The 19,908-nt window shown below is 31.4% G+C and overlaps 1 protein-coding gene across 2 annotated transcripts in view; it reads left to right on the top strand.

The window, feature by feature from the left end:
• The window catches only part of LOC114730817 (14 kDa proline-rich protein DC2.15-like), a 59,759-nt gene extending 52,804 nt beyond the window's left edge, over nucleotides 1–6,955 (top strand). Inside the window, exon 2 of one of the 2 annotated variants that reach the window (XM_028917931.1) lies at nucleotides 6,599–6,955. In XM_028917931.1, coding sequence (XP_028773764.1) covers nucleotides 6,599–6,955 — 357 coding nt within the window. Of the gene's footprint in view, nucleotides 1–6,597 lie in introns of both variants that reach the window. The other variant, XM_028917930.1, reaches the window with a different exon arrangement.
• Nucleotides 6,956–19,908: the final 12,953 nt, after the last annotated feature.

The following is a 19,908-nucleotide window of genomic DNA, read 5'->3' as shown; positions in this document are numbered from 1 at the left end:
AGAACTGGATGTACTATATCAATAACTCCATAATATCTCAAATAATTTGACCTACAATAATATTACGCGATGCTTAATTCACTCCAAAATAATATATGCCCATACACACTCATAAATCATTATTCTGGTGATATATTTCATTTGATATTCATCTACGTTTTTTTGAGTACTTCATTATTGTGTCAAACTAATTATAAAATTTAGAACCTTTTGCTCATAATCAAAATATATCCTTCAAATATATAACTGACGTGGCAACACTTTTCAAAACGTCAAATGGCACACATCCACAATAGCGAGTGCATTGACGTTTTTTTGAGTTCAACTCAGTGCATAATGTAGTACTGCCTCCGCTCCTTAATATATTATGATATAGATATGAAGTTACATAGACTCGTAATTTGATGGATAAATTTTAGATTATGATATTATTGACTTGTTATAACACACATTATCACTTGTCGTTCCAAACACTCTTACATGTCAATCCTTGCTATTTAAATTGTCATTTTTGTATTGCTAAAAGTATGATATAAAGTTATATTTTCCTACGTAATGTGATATCAAGTTATACAATTATGATATAGAGTTGCATATGTTCATATAATCCATTTTACATACAAATTGATGGACTCCTCTCTAGAACTATCAGTTGTCATTTCAGATACTCTTAGTTGTCAATTCATGCACTTTAAGTTGTCATCTTTGAGTTGCTAAAAGTATGATATAAGGTCATATTTTCTTATCTAATAATGTGCAGTTATATATATTCATATAATCTGTTTTATACATAATCTGGTGGATAAATTTTAGTTTCTAATATAAATGACTTGTCATCCTAAGCACTATCATTTGTAATTGCAAGCATTATTTTTACTAGTCAATGCTTGCATCTTAGATTGTGACTATCAGAAGTTTTAGTGACAAAATTTTCATCACTAATTCTGTCATTAAAAAAAAAAAAGATAGAGTAAGTTTGCCCGCTAGCATATATAGAAGTAATGCCTATCTTGATACAAAACCTTAAAATATTAATTTTATAATCTGTGCAATTTGAATTGTCACAATTCACTGCCAACATGTAACATTCTTCGATCGAATTGTTTATGCGCTAAGCTCCATTATTAATCAGCCTCTTTTGGAATTAACAAATTGACTGCATACATAGAAGCTGTCCAACAAATATAAACTAGAACAACAAATCCACTTTTCATGTTGTCCAAAACAAAGATGAAATGTGAGATACATACTATGTTTCTTTTTGTTTTTTTATGTCCCCTCAAAATAAAGGTAAAAAGTCTTCCAGAATGAAAATAAAAAGTGTCTGCTGTAGAAGTGTATTAAAAAAAAAAAACACATGATCTTTGTCTCCCATGCAATACAACATTTGTAGAAATAGGAGATTTGGTTTCAATATTAATTTGGCACCCCATGGCTTCACGGCAATACTAGCAGGTTGGCTTATTTTAAGTATTCTCCACATACAAGATAAATATACAGAGGGAAAAAAAAATTTGCGTTGGCCAAAAAAAGGTAGATGCTTGGCATTGAAATTCATGATCTTCAACTTTCTTTAATTAGTTTTAGGGTTAATACAAACTTTGGTCCTTTAAATTTATCTTCATTTTATTTTGGTCTCTCAAATTTCAAATCATGGGTTTTAGTCTCTCAAATTTCTTTTCATTTAAAACATTGGTCCTTATAATCCAATAAAAATTTAGACTATTTTGTCTCTTGAGGGACCAAAATCTATGGTTTGGAATTTGAGGGATCAAAACCAAAATGAGCGCAAACTTGGGAAGCCAAAAATTATATTAACCCTTAGTTTTAATTAAGGATAGATGAAATAACACATAAGAGGTAGGGGGAAAAAAATACAATTCAGTACATATTGCGGTGCCAGCTTTGTCATGACAATTTCAATTGTCATCCAAGGGGCGAATCAATCAGTTATCAATTATTTAGTTATAAAATGATTTAATACATAATTTATTTAATTTTGTTCCAAAATTAGCATTTCGTCGTGTTATTTATTTATTTATTATTCACTTGAAATCTAAGGTCAAACTTAGAGGAAAAAAATTAGGTACGTAAAGATGATTAAAAGCAGCCGAAAGGTATCTAGTCCTATGGCTTATTGAGGATTACATACGCACGAAAGCAATTAAGGTTACAATTAACCTAGGGAAAATTTCACTAAGTTCCCAGGGAATAAAGAAGACAGCAAAAAGGTCTCATAATTAGAAGTCCCAAAGAGTGCTAAAGTAAGAGATTGTAATTTAATAAAAATATAAAAAGACCTCATTACCCTTGCTAATACCCTTACTCGTTAATACATTGATATTAGGTATTAATATATACCATAACAGCTGTTAATACTTGCACCTTGACTCATCATTTTTCTGATGCTAAATGTCTTGTTAATGTAGGTACTTTCCTTTGTCATTACAAGCACCCTGGGTTGGTTTTTGAAATTTCATTCTATTAATTTTATTTGTAGAGTTTCATTTGAAAATTTAATGCAATGTATATTCTTTGAGTTATATATGATAATTTAAAAAAGGTTGTATTTTCAATAAGTTAATTATTTAAAAATAATATGAATTGTCTTTTGAGTTAAGGATAAAAAGATATCCATGAAAATATATCAAAAGCTCACAAAATACCATGAACTTTCTTCAGGGTCAAATATACCAATCAAAGTTTAAAAAAATGTCAATAATGCGAACGTCTGTTTTTCAAGTAGTGGAACCCACTCTTTTTAATGAAAATATCAAAATACCTTCAGTGAAAAAAAAGAGTTAAGGGTCAAAAATACTGATGACGTTATACCAAAAGCGTACCAAATACTATATAATTTTTAATAAAAGTACAAAGTACCCTCATTCTTGAAGGGCTATTGCATTAGAATATGTTAGAGATTATTAATTATAATAAATTGTTATAATTAAAATAACTTATGTAAAAAAGTTTAAGCTTGAATTAAATTGCTGTTTAAAGATAAGTTATTTATATCCCTAATCTTTTCTTTTAATAGACTCTAGAAGTATCTTTTAAAAATAAGTTTTTTGTACCAATAGTGTATTAAGTTGTGTGCTTATCCTCCAGTCTATATTATAAAATTTAATAGTTTATTTGAATTTTTTTAATGTTTATATTCAATTTTTTGAGAAAATTTAAAGTCACTTTTGATAGTGAGATCCATTATTTTTAATGAAAATACTAAAATACCCAGTAATAAAACCCCGGGGGGGGAAACTACCATCTCCCTCTAACCTGTTGATGGTCTTCTTAGCTCATCTCTCTTCGAAGAAAAAAGCCCGCCTTCTTACAATATTGATTCATATTCTTTATTTTACTCAAACTTTACAGCATCCTCGCATAATTTTCTTCTCGAATTAATTAAAATTTTCAAATTGAATTAAAAATATGAAAGTATCAAATGAATACTAATCAAAAGATTGAAATATTAATATTAATATTTATTTTATTAACTTTATTTAACAATTCTCCGTAATTAAAACACTCCAAGATAAGTAACAGTGATGTTAAAATATAAAACATGATAAGTTAAAAAAAAATTAATTATTACATATAATATTTATGCTACTAAAATAATTTAGTCATAACAATTAATACGCTATAACAATTTGTTGGTTTTTATAAAAAAGAAACAATTTTTTGAAGAAGAAAAAATTTATTAAAAACAAATAATCTTTTATAATTATAAAGATTGGGATATACAAATTTATTATAATTAATAATCTCTAATACACTATAATGCAATAGCTCTTTAAGATTGGAGTATTTTAGTAGTTTCATTAAAAAAAATTAGATAGTGCTTGATAAACTTTTGGTATAAATTCATGGGTATTTTTTACCCTTAACTTTTTTTTTTTGTTTTAATTGGGGTGTTTTCATACTTTCGTTAAAAATTGTGGGTTTCACTACTAAAAAAGGGATGTTAATGGTGCTAGCATTATTAACCTCTTTTTAAACTTTGATTAGTAATTTTGAACTAAAAAAAATTCATAATATTGGATGAACTTTTGGTATATTTTTATGCATATTTTTTACCGTTAACTTTTGTCATATTGGTATAAAGTGAGTAGTTATTTCTGACTCACTTATTAATATTGAAATCATAACTTGTCAATACAGACACTTCCACTTATCAGTTCCTTACTGTTAAAAATATGATATAAAATTATAATGTAATTATTTCAAGTTACATATGCTTATATAATATATTTTGCTCATAAATATGTTACGTAATGCCAATTTTTAGTCCGGCAAATTAAAGTAATACAAATTTTCAAACCTGTCCCAAGCGAGTACACAAGGATTTAGGAAAGATACATACATATTTTGATTCCTTTGAGGTTGCATTTTAACACATCTGATTATAACATGGAAAACCAATATAATCACAAAATGGATTATATATAATCACATATATATATTAACCTCTTATATTTTGGATCAAATTTTTTTTTAACTAACTTCTTAAGGGAGTATCTCCTATTTACAAATATATATATATATATATATATCAATCTATTACTTTTACGCTAAGATTTTTTGCTTTTGCCAAAAACTAAGAGTTGATTATGTAGATGTCGATTATTTATTTAATGCTGTAAATATACACTTAAATCAAATATAGTGTAATTTAAAAATAATAAGAAGGCATAAAAAATTTAAAAATAATGAAGACGAAAATGTCAATTTTTGAAAATTATAATAGAGACTTAATCTATAATAAATAAAACAAGAAAAAAAATTTCAAATGAAATTTCATTAATTCAAGTGTTTTAAGTTTAACACCTTTTGATATATTTAAAAACCACCTATTTCCTTTAATTAATAGCCAGAAGAAAGGTTGTTAGACACACGAATTTATATAAACTCATAACATAGACTGATGAGGGTTTACTTTTATGGTATGAAAGTATTAAATATATAACATTTATGCAATTTCATCTATTATAATTTAAAAATATTATCTACATTCTATAATATGTAGTACTTAATTTAATAGACAATAGAAAATAAAATAAAAATATATTTATAAATAATGGGATGCGAATCTTCGCAAAAAGAAAATCTTTATTGCACAAACCAACTTCCACATTTTCGAAGGCAGTAATATTTTATGCTCTCCACAAAGTTCAAGTAAATTACTCATGTAAGAACATAGAAATAAACTGATTCTAAATATTTATAAAAAAAGAAAATAAAAGAAAGAGGCTATCTTTTTCCCCTCACCTGGAATAGTCTTGAAAAACATGTGGCAAGTTTTAAGATATAACTTATATTTTGATGACAAAATGTGAATAATATTAGGATAAAAATAGTATACCAAATTGACTTTCCCACCTCGTGTCATCCGTAAACAAAAGCAGTTGTATTTATAAACATGACAGTAACTCTGTAATTCTCGGTGGACACTTATAAGAACAGAAAGTAAAACCCAAATTTAAAATATCACTTTTATAATGCCTAGAATACATCACGATAAGTTGGTGTAAACTCAGAGTATCTTCAAACCACATTGAATTTAAGAATGATCTCTGTCAAGCTGAAAGTGTTAAGTTTAAAGCTTTTCTAATAAGTACGCATCTTGGGGTTCAAAGTTGCATTCTTCTCTTCACGAGACCGCTTATTATTTTATCCAATAATTTGTTAGTAAATCTACCTTTATTATGATAAGATTTTGAATGTGAAATACATATATATATATATATATATATTCCGTGTTGCACCTCTCTATCAAGTATACATGTTATAGTAACGCAGTTTTTCATTTTGTAAAATAAAGACAAATCTAAGGTATTCGAACATTCAAAAAATCTTAACCGTACATTTTATTACCAAAAAAAAAATCCATATCATATACGTGCAAAACTTGTTCAATTATATCACCTTGTTAGGCAAATTACATTAAAGATGTAGGAAAAAAAGAGCATGCATTAAACATTAACGTCACTACTGTAATAATTTCAAAAGTCAACTCATTTAAGCTTTGCATTTAAGAAAATCCCAATTATTTTATTAAAAAAAACATAAAAGAGTGATCCTATCTTATAAAAGCTCGTGTTATGCCATTTATAAAAGTAAAACCACTTACTATTTTAACTGATAGATTGTTAGTAAACTTACTTTTATTATGATAAGATTTTGAATGTCTAATAATTTTTTTCCTGTGCTGCACCTCTATATCAGGCATAAATGTTATATTTACACGGTTTTGCTTTTTGTAAAATAAAGACAAATCTATGGTATTGGAACATTCAAATAATCTTAACCGTACCTTTGATTACCCAAAAAAAATATCCACATCAAGTGCAAAACTTATTCAATTATATCACCTTGTTAGGCAAGTTATACCAGAGATGCGGGAAAAGACGAACATGCATTAAACATTTAAGTCACTGCTACAATAATTTCAGAATCCAACTCAGCTTTACATTTAAAAAAAAAAAAAGACCATAAAAGAGGGTTGCTCTCTCCTATAAAAGCCCTATCATATCTCACAAAACTCCTCACCGATCAAAAGCCAAGTATCACAAAAATCCAAGTGACAGAAACGAGAAGAATGGCTTCCAAGTCGGCCCTTGTCCTCTGTGTCATCAACCTCCTCTTCTTCACGATGGTAACCTCCACCTATGCGCAATCACCATCACCTCCATCCCCAGGAAATCAGCCAAGTTGCCCTATCGACGCCCTTAAGTTAGGCGTCTGCGCCAGGGTGCTGAATTCCGTCACCGTCACCGTCGGCAGGAGGGATTGTTGTCCCCTCATTGGGGGCCTCGCCGGCTTCGACGCTGCCGCCTGCGTCTGCACGGCCATTAGAGCCAATGTCTTGGGTATCAACCTTAACGTTCCCCTCTCCTTGGGCCTGATTCTCAACAACTGTGGCCGAAACGTCCCCAGTGGCTTTCAGTGTCCTTAATTCAACAGATATAGATATATATATATATATATATATGTATCATCACTATCTCCACTGCACTATGATCATCAAGTTCCATAGTTCTTGATGACAAATAAATCATATCAATAAAAAGTTTATATTGATCTATGATTACCCTTTCTATGAATAAATATTTTTTTTACCATTTTTAATTACTAAAGGTATTAATGATTACACCAAAGAAGTTGCTTTTTGAATGGTAATTAAATTAACCAGCAGAGCCCGCGAAATTAAACATACAATAAAGGACCAATGTTCTAATTTACGCATAACTGTTATTGAATGAGCAAAGGAGTTTCTCTTTACTGGTAAATAATTATCAATTATTAATATTAATACTGAAATATAAAATGTGCAAGAAGAAGTGCCAAATACCAATAGGGTTTCTCCAGGTCTTTCGATCGCCAATATTTTTTAATCAAGCAAAATTTTCATGGATTCTATTTTCTGCGGTAACCTCCACCTATGCGCAATCATCATCACAACCACCATCTTCTCCTTCCACAGGAAATCAGCCAAGTTGCCCTATGAATGCCCTTAAGTTAGGTGTCTGTGCCGATGCGTAGGGTCTCGTCGCCAGCAGTCGAAGACCCATTGCTGTTCCCTCATTGGGGGCCTCGTCGCCCTCGATGCCGCCATCTGCCTCTGCACGGCCATTAGAGCCAACGTCTTGGGTATCAACCTTAATATGCACAAAAGGTTCTGAACATGAAGTGCTAAAAAAAAAAACGTAGATGAATATCAAACGAAATTTATCACCAGAATAATGAATAAAATAAAAGTATATTTATAAATAATGTTACGAAAGATATGAATCTTTAAAAAAAAAAAAAAATCTTATTGCGCAAACCAACTTCCACGTTTTCGAAGGTAGTGATATTTTATGCTCTCCTCAAAGTTCAAGACTTCAAGCAAATTACTAATGTAAGAATACAGAAATAAACTGATTTTAAATATTAAAAAAAAAAAGAAAAAAGAAATAGGCTCTCTTTTTTTGCTTCACCTGGAATCGTCTTGAAAAGCATGCGGCAAGTTTTAAGATATAACTTATATTTTGATAACAAAATGTGATTAATATTAGGATAAAAATAGTATGCGAACTTGGCCTTCTGACCTAGTGTCATCAGTTAACAAAAACAGTTGTATTTATAAACATGAAAGTAAGCCTGTAATCCTGAGTAGACACTTAAAAGAATAGGAAGTTAAAACCCAAATTTAAAATACCATGTTTCTAATGGCTAGAATAAATCACGATAGTTGGTTTAAGCTCAAAGTATTCACAAACTACTTTGAATTTAAGACCAATCTCTGTTAAGCTAAAAATGTTAAGTTTAAAGCTTTTCTAATAAGTACGCATCTTGGGATTCAAAGTTTCGTTCTCCTTTTTATGAGATTGCTTATTATTTTAACCAACAATTTGTTAGTAAATCTACATTTGTTATGATAAGATTTTGAATGTGAAATACACACACATATTTCCGTGTTGCACCTCTCTATCAAGTATAAATGTTATAGTACCGCAGTTTTGCATTTTGTAAAATAAAATCTAAGGTATTCGAACATTTAAATAATCTTAACCGTACATGTTATTACCAAAAAGTATCCACAATATATACGGGCAAAACTTTTTCAATTGTATCACGTTGTTAGGCAAATTACATTAAAGATGTAGGAAAAAGAGAGCATGCATTAAACATTAACGTTACTTACTATAATAATTTCAGAAGTCAACTCATTTAAGCTTTGCATTTAAGAAAATCCCAATTATTTGATTAAAAAAAAAACATAAAAGAGTGATGCTCTCCTATAAAAGCTCGTGTTATGCTTTTTATAAAAGTAAGACCACTTACCATCTTAACCGATAAATTGTTAGTAAACTTACTTTTATTATGATAAGATTTTGAATGTGTAAGACCACTTACTATCGCAGAATTCTTATTGCAAATTACTAAATTTGAATTATTTATTAACTCATAAAATTTAGAAAGATTTACAACTCAAATTTGACTATTTAACTGGGTACTGAAGTGTTTATTAACACTCTCCCTTTATTTTTACGTAACTAATGATTAATGTGATATTGTTGACTCCTTAATTACTTATTTGGTTCAGTTTTATCTTTATTGTCATATTTGGCTTTCTTCTTTCTTTCTTTTTTTATTTTTTTAAATTCAACTCAACTTAATATGTCCGTGGCTAATTAGAATGAGAAGAATTTCATTTTCTTTTAAATAGTGAGATGGAGTTGCTTTTTTTTTTTGGTCATAGCTCACAATCATGTGATTTAATGTTTTGTCATAGCTCACAATAATCATGCCCTTTATGCACGCTTAAAACACACAGCCTCATACTAAAAAAATGGTTGGTGTTATTTGAACTATAACGCCCGAGTTAGTTTTTAAATTTTGGTGCTTCTGTATTTTTTTTCCAAGAAGATATTATCTCAATTTGGACGGTGATTTTTAAAAATAGGAGGAAAAAGAGCACATTCTATGCTCACTAAAAATATGAGCATGAAGTGCTCATTTTAATCCAGATAATTCACATTGATGTCAATTGGTACAAATTCAGTTTGATCACATGGTGCTGATGACTATAAGTAGTAAATATGAAAAATAGTGCCAAATTAGAAAGGAGCACTTGACGACTTAATTAAATAAAGGTGCCAAAGATATTCCTAAGCCTTATTCTGGGCTTATCAGAAGTACTCTTAATTATTAAAAGAATGCTCAGTCAGAGGGGGCCGGTTATTATCCGCCATGTTCAATTTTTTTTTCAAGTTGTATTCTGGTTCTTGTTTCTTCTACCTAGGATAATTGATGTGTAACTAAAAATATAGTAATTTAATTACTACTAGTTTAATCGCGATTCCCACATTGACTCACTAAATAATTCATAAACCATTGTCTCATCCAAGTCGGATAATTTCGTTAAAAACGTAATTGGACGCATTAGAAAGGCCGTCCTATTACAAAGAACCCATTTGAGCAAAGCCCAAGTGGATCAAGGGAAAAAGGCGGCCTCACAGGAAAATAAAAACAGACACTGAAAACAAAAACGAACACCAACTAGCCCATCTATGGCAATAGAAACTGAGTCTAGCAGAATAGGCTAGTCTCTCATAATATAGGGAACCAAGGTTTAAATTCCTGCTGAAAAAAATATCCACATTTAGTACTCGATAGTGCTTCGAATATGATTACCTTTAATAAGAAGATACTTATACTTTAATAAAAGAGGAAAAAAAAACAACTGAAAACAAAAGCAAACACGAAATAGCCCATCTATGGCAAAAAAAAAAAAAAACAAAAGAACTGGCCCATCTTCAACGGCCATCCAACAACAGACACAAAATAGAGCAAGCAACCTCCGGGGATTGGATCTAGTAGAAAGGACTAGTAACTCACAATATGAAAAATCAAGGTTTGAATTCATGTTGGGAAAAGTACCTACATTTAATACCCAACAGTATTTCAAATAAGATTGTCCCTGATAAAAGGATAAACATAGTAAAAAAAAACAAAAACAGAGACAAGCACAATGTTAAGCGTGGCGAAACCAACTTGAGCTTGAATTGAGAAGTTGATTTAATCCTGGCTCCTGAAAACTGAAACGGAAACAACTTCTCCGAAAGGGCTCTCATGAGCTTGAACAAAGTCCTTGCCAAGGGACGGAGGCTGCAGCCAACACTGCAGAGAAACGCCAAGAAGCCATGGAGGAAGGACAGGGAGTCTACCTCCACAAGAAATGATTTAGGACCATTAAAATATCCGGCAATTCCTTGCAGCAAACCCAACCCCATTGAGCAATAAATGCTTTTGTGGCCTACGCCCAGACAATTAATATTCCTCTTTCTGTTTCTGATCTAAACGTAAGATTTAATTTTATACTCAAGTAGGAATAATGGCGAGACTTTTTTGCCGGACTGCAGTCTGCAGATAAAAATCATTAAAAGCAGTTAATGGAATAATGGAGCCCCAAGTCACTTTGACACAAACCCCATTTGCATGAATCAAGCAGGATTCATCAAACTCTGGAAAAACACCCAAGAGATCTTCCAGCTTCCTCACCACTTCCTCAGTGTAATAATCCAAAGGGATGCCATAAAAGCGAACCCATGCTTTAATGGCAGGGAAGGAAGAGTCTTTAACAACTACCTCATGCTGCCATTCATAAACTGCAAGAAAACTCGAAAGTCTCTCCATTTTGACTCAAAATCAAAGGGCAGAGGAAGGAGGTGGGGTTTCGTAAACGAGATTGTGGCAAACCCCTGTCCCCTTCTTCTCTAGCACTATAGATGATTCTTTTTGTGATCAGCAATTTGTTATTGAAGTGTTACATTGTGGTTTGTGTCCGCTAGCTGATCAAAGAAGTGCTTTTAAAATATAGTCTAATCTACCATTTTATTCTTACATATTAGTTTATATTTTTATTTATACATTATATAACTTAATTTACATCTTAATTCTAATTACATAATTTAATGAAAATTCAGTCTTGTCATGCTAATGTCCACTGATTTCTTATTCTGACTAATATAGGTGTTAATGAAATATCAAAAAGTCAGGATAAAATGGTCTAATATTTTGGCTTTCCTCCATGAAAACTCAATTTAAAAGAGAGCTAAAAGGGGGGCAAGGGCTCCATTCTAAAATTTGTAACTAAATGAGAGAGGGGGAAATTTTCTATCCCCTCTTCTACCTTCCTTTCACTTCAAACTGAACAGGTCCTGAAAGCTGGTTTTTAATAATATAGAGTACATGTACACACATGTGTTGATTTAATTTTTTGGTCAAACATGTATTGATTTAATTACTTATTTTGGAGGCAAAAAAATATTTATTTATGAGTCAAGGTGTAAAATTACTTATAAACTTATATCAAAAGTGCATTCACCACCGTAACCTTTTTGGAGGTGCAAAAGTATCTATAATCTTTCAAAATGAGAGCAAAAATACCATCATCGTTAAACCTTGTTATGTTAACCGTTAGTTTGACTAAAATGCTGACAGGGAAGCTGACCCGGTTATAATGGCGTCCTTGGTGGAAGGGAAAGGAAAAGGGAAAGATAAAAATATTAAAAAATAATCCCTTCTTTTTCAGCAAAAACACGCACCTTTCAGTCGCAACCTCTCCTTTTGCTTTTTTCTACAACGGCAAACCAGATCGATGAGAAGGAGTGGCTTTGACGACCTAGCTACGAGAATTACTGAACCCCCTTCGATGCTTGCTTTTGTGTTCTCTTGAATCGAAGGTGTCATTGGTCATTGCAGAAGATGAGGAGTTGCTTCCATGGCTAAATCAACCATGAATGGTGCCTTCCATGGCTGAAATCGAGGGTGTGCTTGCCCCAGAAGATAAATAAGGAAAAGACGAAGAGGATAGAGAGGACGGGTGGGAGGGAGTCGAAGGTGAAGTTCAGTATTAAACCCATATCTCTGACAGTGATTGGTGATGATCTGGGTTTTAACATCAACGATAAAGGAGTTCGGCCGCCATCTATGACAATGATTGGTGTTGAACCCAAAATGGGGCTCAACTTAGGTGGGCATTCAACAATGGGATGGGGGTGTAGCTTCGATTTCAAGGTAGGCTGAGAGGAAGCAATCTCTCCCTCATATGAGTTTGTGTAAATATAGCTTGATTCCTATTTTCTTCCGTTGATGGTTCTGGGTTTAAATTTTTTATTCATTTTGATTTTTGAGTTTGCTGATATTGTAGATCACGTGTTCTTTGAGGATTATGGGTTTTGATTTCTCCTGTAACTAGAACCTGTGTCCCGTGCGTTGCACGGAGAGCTCATAATTCCAAATTTATTATATCATGATTCTCAAGTATCTGAAGTATCTATTCATTTTTTCAGTCAAATAAATTGATCTGATTTGATTTTAAAAGTTATGTTTTGGAGACATCTTTAAAAAAATGCCAAAAAAAAAAAGATTGGATAAATCATGGAAAACTTGCATACCCTCTAATTCATAAATCTCAAGGTTTGGTTTATTCAATTTTTTTTAATTTCTTATATGCATTAGTTATATGAACAAATCTCTTCTTTACTTCTTTCATTACCTCACACATTTTGCATTGATAAAGTAACTATGCATTCTTTTTTTTAAAATTATAAAAGTTGAGCTAGATTTTAAATACTGTGTTTTGGATACATTCATAGAAAAAGATGCCTATCTGCTCAACTTGTAAGTCACCAATTCTTTCATGCAAGTTGTAGCGTCTTATGAGCACCAAAAAAAAAAACGCAACTATCAGAGAACGAGTTACCACAATTGGCAAGCCTTATGTTTTTATTTTTTGGTTTTTCCCTCTCTTATAAGGCCTGAAAGACTTGTTCAAAATATTTTTTCTTTTTTGACCAGCACTTGTTCAAAATAATTGAAACACATCTTAAACCCATACTTATAGACAGGTGAAGCGAGAATTTTGTTTTCTTTTTTTTTTTAATTACAGATTCTTAACATTTAATGCCACGCTTCACGCATCTAGCATGTTAATTGGGGAGAATTTCCAATGATGATATTTCTAGAAAGGAAAAAACAAATCATATTGCATAGCTGACAATATAATGAAGTATCAACTCAGGGATACCCAAACTGCATAAGTAAGGAAATAATTGTATGGCATTGTGGGTAGCAGAGTCTTCATCGTTTTGGTAAAACAATCTTAATGCCATGCTTAATATCCCATCCTGTTTCCCCACCTCCCAAGCCTAATAAAAGTTATTCAACTGCTGAAGCCACCTGTACACATCAGTTGACAAAATAGATATCAATTAGGTAATTGTATTCAGCTTTATTGAAAAACATAGCCAACGCCAGCAAGTCATCCTACATGGGGGCTAAAAGCACAATAGCCTAACACATATTAGGATATAGGAATAACAAAACGTATAGGATACAACTACCCACTGCAGTTTCCATTATAAGGAAAAAAAAAACAGAGAAAAGAAAAACAGACACACGTTGCAGGATATAGGCAATCTACATTGACACCCCTCTCAAGGATTAGACAACTCATGACCATGCATTTTCTTACCCATGCTTCACAAAACACAATGGATCTTTATGTCAAATTAGACACAGGCACGTGAAAAATTAATGTATTTGGGGAAAAACGGTTCATACCGGCCATACTTATAACTAAATATATGAATCATACTGGTTAAAAATGACAAATAATGACTAATATCAAAAGAAAGGGAAAAAATGAGGTTTAAAAAAAAATTAACATCAAAAGAAAGTAATGGAATAAAGGTTAATTTTATACCTTCAATTAACCAATGATCAATTTGCCTACCTCGCTTCATCATGGAGAATCAACAACAACATCTCCACAATTGTTATTGTAAAATTATCCTTAATTCCGTTATTTTCAACAACAGAATATGACAGAAAAATTGTTTACTGCAAAATTTCACATCGGGCTCTTGTTAATTGTTAAAAACACAAGAACAAATGATTTTTCTCATGAACTGTATATACAATTATTATTGCATCACCATTGTACAAATTCCATTCTAAGCAGAGATCTTGTACAACACAACATTGAGATAGAAAATCTGTACAGCCTGAAACATGAGGCAATGTACAGCATGTGAAACAAACAATACTGTTATTAAAAAATACGCACCAGCTTACTCTCCCAGGTTTGTCAAAGTGAACTCTCATACTGGACATATACACAATTTTGTGCTGAAACACCACTTGTAAGGCACCTGAACAACAAAAAATAAAATAGAAATATACCTTTTCTCTTTTAGTATCTGCATATTTAACCATACAAAATAGAAACCAAACTTTTTTTTAAGTTATAATTTCCTTTTGTAGTGAGCAATATGACAAAATTTTCATTTCTGTAGGGGGGAAAAAAAGGTTCCAATAAATGCCATGCAATCTTAGCCATACTTCACAGTTCACACTACTACACATCACAAAATCTAACTATTGTCTATTATAATGCAACCGGAAAGGATACTACCTTGCTATGTTTCTGTTTAACTGACTGAGAAAAAAGAGGAGGTATTGGTTTAGAGTGAAAATGGGTGAGGGAGATTAAAATCTAGTGGGAAAGAATGGTTCAAGATATTTTGGTTGTCAAAATATCTACTTCAGATCTACTTAGATTGAATCTCCCAGTGTCTACGACTCAAAAGCAAAACCAATGAGAAATACAATCATCATCCACATTAATAACTAATAATAAGTAACAAGACAACATTTTTTTTTTGGGCTACGTCTTGCAAAATTGAACCAATGAAACCATTGAAAGTAATATGTATTTGAGGAGAAATAATATTACTTTCGTAATCTTCAATTGTCCTCCTTTGAACCACTGCAACTTCAGATAAAAAAAAAAAAAACCACTGCAACTTAGCCCCCTACTTTGCATTAAATATTTATATGTAGACTCAGGATATGGACAAAAATAACCTTATACTTAATGTAAGATTGAAATAAGGCGTAGATGAGGAAATACAGAATGGGGATAGAGGAATACAATGTAAATATACCTCCGCAGTCATCTTGTTAGTCTTCGGTCCTCATCGACTCCTGCAACCATAGAAGTGAAAATAGAGGATATTGTTCTTCGTTCAGATGAAAAATAAAAAAGAAAATACCATTTGGTTGTTTAACGTAAAAAACTGAGCATATCACATGAGGATCCATTATTGAATAACTTGCAAGAATCCCTGAATCTATCAACCCCATCTTTGACGTGTGGAGAGACTTTAAAGTCTCTAAAATCAAGGGAATCCCTTCTTCAGCGATGATTGACCGTAGGCTAGTATAAGAGATGGGATGAGATGGAAGACCTTGTTGGTGTATTGAACCGCAATTTGTACAACGACTATGAAGAAGAAGAAGAAAGTGATGATGAAGGAAGGAAAGCAAAGCTAAACGGAGAGAGCTTAGAAGAAGATTAAATGCCGAGAGAAATGAGACGGAAGTGAGAGAAAAGCCTTATGGAGGACAGAGGTTGAAATGTCAAATGGCTACGGTAAGGGAGAAGAGGCAGCAGGGACAGCATTAAATGTCTCAAAATTTTAGGACAGAGAGATATCAGAACGCAGAACGCGGAACACGAGGTTATTTGAATTTTGGATTTTGAAATTTGACATTTACAATATTTAAATTTTAAATAATAATTACTTTTGATTATGAGTAGAGCCGGTAATATGGGTTAGACTCGCGGATTGAACTCGCCAACCCGCCAAAAGAGGCGTGTTAGGGTTGGCCTTTGGTCAACCCGCCACCACCTGAAAAATATGAGCCCATACCACCACAACTTGAGCCCGCCACGGGTCAACCCGCATAATTTTTTTTAATTTTTATATGTATTAAAATATTAGGAGGTGGGGTGGAAAGGTAGGAAAAATTTATGTTTGAACTTGTGTTTTATCATGTTTTGAGTTTGAACTTTGGACAATTGTATATTTTGTGTTTTAATGTGTTGTAATTTTGTGTGAATGCTTAGAATACTTTAAATCATTTTTTATTTTTTTTAATTTTTGATTATGTATAAGAAAATTTTTTTAAAAAAAAAATTGGCGGGTTGGTGGGTTAGGGTTGGTAGAATACCAACCCGCCAAAAAACGGGCCTTTTGAGCCCAACCCAAATAACCCACAACCCGCCGCGGTTGCGGGTTGGCCCGTTTTGCCAGTCCTAATTACGAGGATACGGAATAATTGAAAAAAATTCAACAACCTAAAAGAGATATTTTTTCTAGTTTTTATTTTTTAAATATTTTAAAAAGACTAGAAAAAATATCTTATGTATTTTATATTTAAAATAAGGAAAAGAAAGCTACATAATAAAAATTGTAAAATATTATAACAAATAATATAAAATTGTGCTAATATTTGGTTTCAAAAAAAGCTTATGAGGATGTGGAGTAATTTGAAAAATAATCATAACTAACCTTAAAAAATAATTTTTTGAGTTTTATTTATATAAATGTTTTTAAAAAGTAAGAAAGAAAACATATTTTATTTTTAATCATAATTTTTTCTCTTGTATTTAAAATAAAGAAAAGAAAATTACAAAGACTTGAAACTTATCTATAATTTTTTAATTTTCAAAATTATAAAAGTTAATTTTTTAGTTTTGATTCTTTTACCTATTTAAGAAAAGTAACAAAGAGAAGTATTTTCGAAACCTTTCTGACTGTGTTTTAATAATTTGCACACAGCCAATTGCCGAAGCCACCAGACACAGCCCGAAAACCTATTTGCAAGCCATATGTCATTTATGATGGCTTGTGAACAGTGACTTAGGCGTGGAGCCAATGCTAAGCTATTTTTGAAGATGGCTTGGTGGAAGAGTTTGTGTGTGTGTATATATATATATATTGATGCATGAGCTCTCTGCCTCTCCTTCAAGTGCTCAAGTTCATTTCTTGCTTCACAGCTTCAAATAATCTTTGATTGTTTTGGCTTTTGACGAAGAATGATTTTGATGTTTAATATTTGATTGTTGTTTTTAATGAGATCTAGATGTTGCGTGATTGTCTTGCGTGATTCTTTTCCTTTAGTTTATTTTCTCGGTTGTGACAAACGTTTAGAACGAGAGAGTGAAGGGGATGATACAGATGTGGATTTTTTTAAATTTTTAACTTTTCCATATCAGCTCTCATATCAAAATTTTAGTCAAACTAACAGTCAACATAACAGAGATTAACAGTAACGATATTTTTGCTCTCATTTTGAAAGATTACAGGTACTTTTGTACCCCGAAAAGGTTACGGTGATGAGTGCATTTTTGATATTTGATATAAGTTCCTATTTTTACACCTTCACCCTTTATTTATTAATATTTTTTTTGGCTTAATATGGATTTTTTTTTATTAGAGGCAATTCTATTCAAACTTCTGTAGAGTAATAAATATGAGTACTTCTTATAATAAAAATTTGAATTTCAGTTCTTCATATTATGAGATATTAGTTTTTTTATTTTCTGGTCTCAATTTGGCGTGGTTATTTATTAATTTTTTCATTGATACGATTGTGGAGACTGGAGAGTCAGTCGGATAGTTTCATCTTGTTGAAAAGCCCAACGGATCGTGGGAAGCTTTGCGTGTGCTCATGGGCCATGGGGTAGCTTGGCTCATCGTTTTTGGCAGTATGGACGACTAAGCCCAAAACAACATTACATGATCAGAGGGAGTTGGATCCCAATGTCTCACTTCCCAAGATCTCTCTAAACTCTAGGTTGGCTCCTTTGGGTGCAATGGTTTTGCAAATTCGATTTTGGGCTTAACTGACTTTGCTATGAGTGCCAGATAAAAAAAAAAACATTTAAAAACAAAATGTCCCATTAAAAATTGTGGAGTCTCCTAACACTATCTTTTACGCAAGAGTATTAGAATACTGGGTTGGGCTTAGATGTGTCTCGGAGTATTCAATGGGCCGGTTATAAGCCCAACCTCTTGATAGATAAGGCAAGAAAGTTCACGATTCAGTCATTTATCAAGGGCAATCACCAATAAAGTTTGACATAGTTGGTAGATCACTAGGTCTTTTAAACATGATGTCTTGGGTTTGAACCAAGCTGTGTGCATGGGAAAAAGATTTGTTGGGAGAGACAATGCTGAGTTGGAAGACACATGAGCAATTTTTACCCACATAAGATGACTCAATGCCGACTCACAGTGAGTTTTGGATGATAGAGGACAAATTTATAAATGATAAAAAGATTAGGGACAAATTTATAAGTCAAAACTTCAAGAAGTAAAGGATTATTTTTTGCCAAAATTTTCATTGGAGGACTTTTTCTTAGAATAAAAGATGATGCAATATTTCGCTCACACACAAAAAATGATGCAAGATGCCTGAATTTTTAATTGAAAGCTCCTTTAGATGTGTAATTTTTAAGAAGGATATGAATTTTTAATAAAATATTTTATAACTAATTAAACATACATGATTTCATTGAATTAATAAATAAAAACACACACATGCTACCACTAGTTCTTAATATAATATCTAAATAATTAATTTGAAGATATTAAAAAAATTAGTTAGGCTGATTATTTATAACAAATTAAATATGTGTTGATTTTTCTAAATTACCACATTTAATCATATGTATTATAAAATATCTCCTAGCGGAAGCTCTTTACAATGCATAGAATGTTTTGGAGAATCAATTAAAAAATTTGAAAGACAAATTAAATTGAAATCTTACATTTAGATCTAAATCTAATAACTAAGTAACTCTTATATTAACGATCAAGAGGTAGTATATATACTCCTTTGGTCCTATTTATTAGGATAGAGAAAGAAGATATTTTTTGATTCTATTTATAAGTTATAATTTTATCCTTCATTTATTATTATGTTGACTTTATTTACATGAGGTGTAATGTATATTGAATCAGGATAAAATTGAAAAGTTGTTAAATTTTAAAGAAGAGTTAATAAAGTTTAAGGTTTTTCTTCGTCTATATAAAACATGTTAGAAGTGATTTATAAATAGGACCATAGGAGTATTTTTTAATAGGCATGTGCCCAAAATTAAGACTGTATTTGGTAGATAGGAGAGCCTTTTTTATTTTCTAATTTAGAGAGGCAAATATTGATAAAAAAGATGCTGGTTGAGATAGTAAGCAGTCTCACCTTTATAAGGAGGAGAATATAAGTTTGAATTCCAAAAGTGCACTTGTTATAAGGGTTTTAATCTTTATGCTTTCGACCTGATAAAAATTAGTCTCAAGTTGAAAATAACATTATAAGTAGGATCATGCTTCTACTGTAGTTTTTCATGCACGAGAACTTAGAAAAAAACCAAAAAGACACAAATATCCTCACTCATTCATTAGAGTTGTCGCTCTCTGTAGAGAAACAAATAAATATAGAGAAACACTAATTATCAAGGGAAAATTACAATATGAAAATACCTTTTTGGTGTCATTATTGTGAAAA

Source organism: Neltuma alba, unplaced genomic scaffold (genome assembly GCF_004799145.2).
Source record: "Neltuma alba isolate B1F8T4 unplaced genomic scaffold, ASM479914v2 tig00012764_pilon, whole genome shotgun sequence".
NCBI lineage: Eukaryota > Viridiplantae > Streptophyta > Magnoliopsida > Fabales > Fabaceae > Neltuma > Neltuma alba.
The sequence above is the reverse complement of the archived record's forward strand: the minus strand, read 5'-3'. Positions and strand labels throughout refer to the sequence as shown.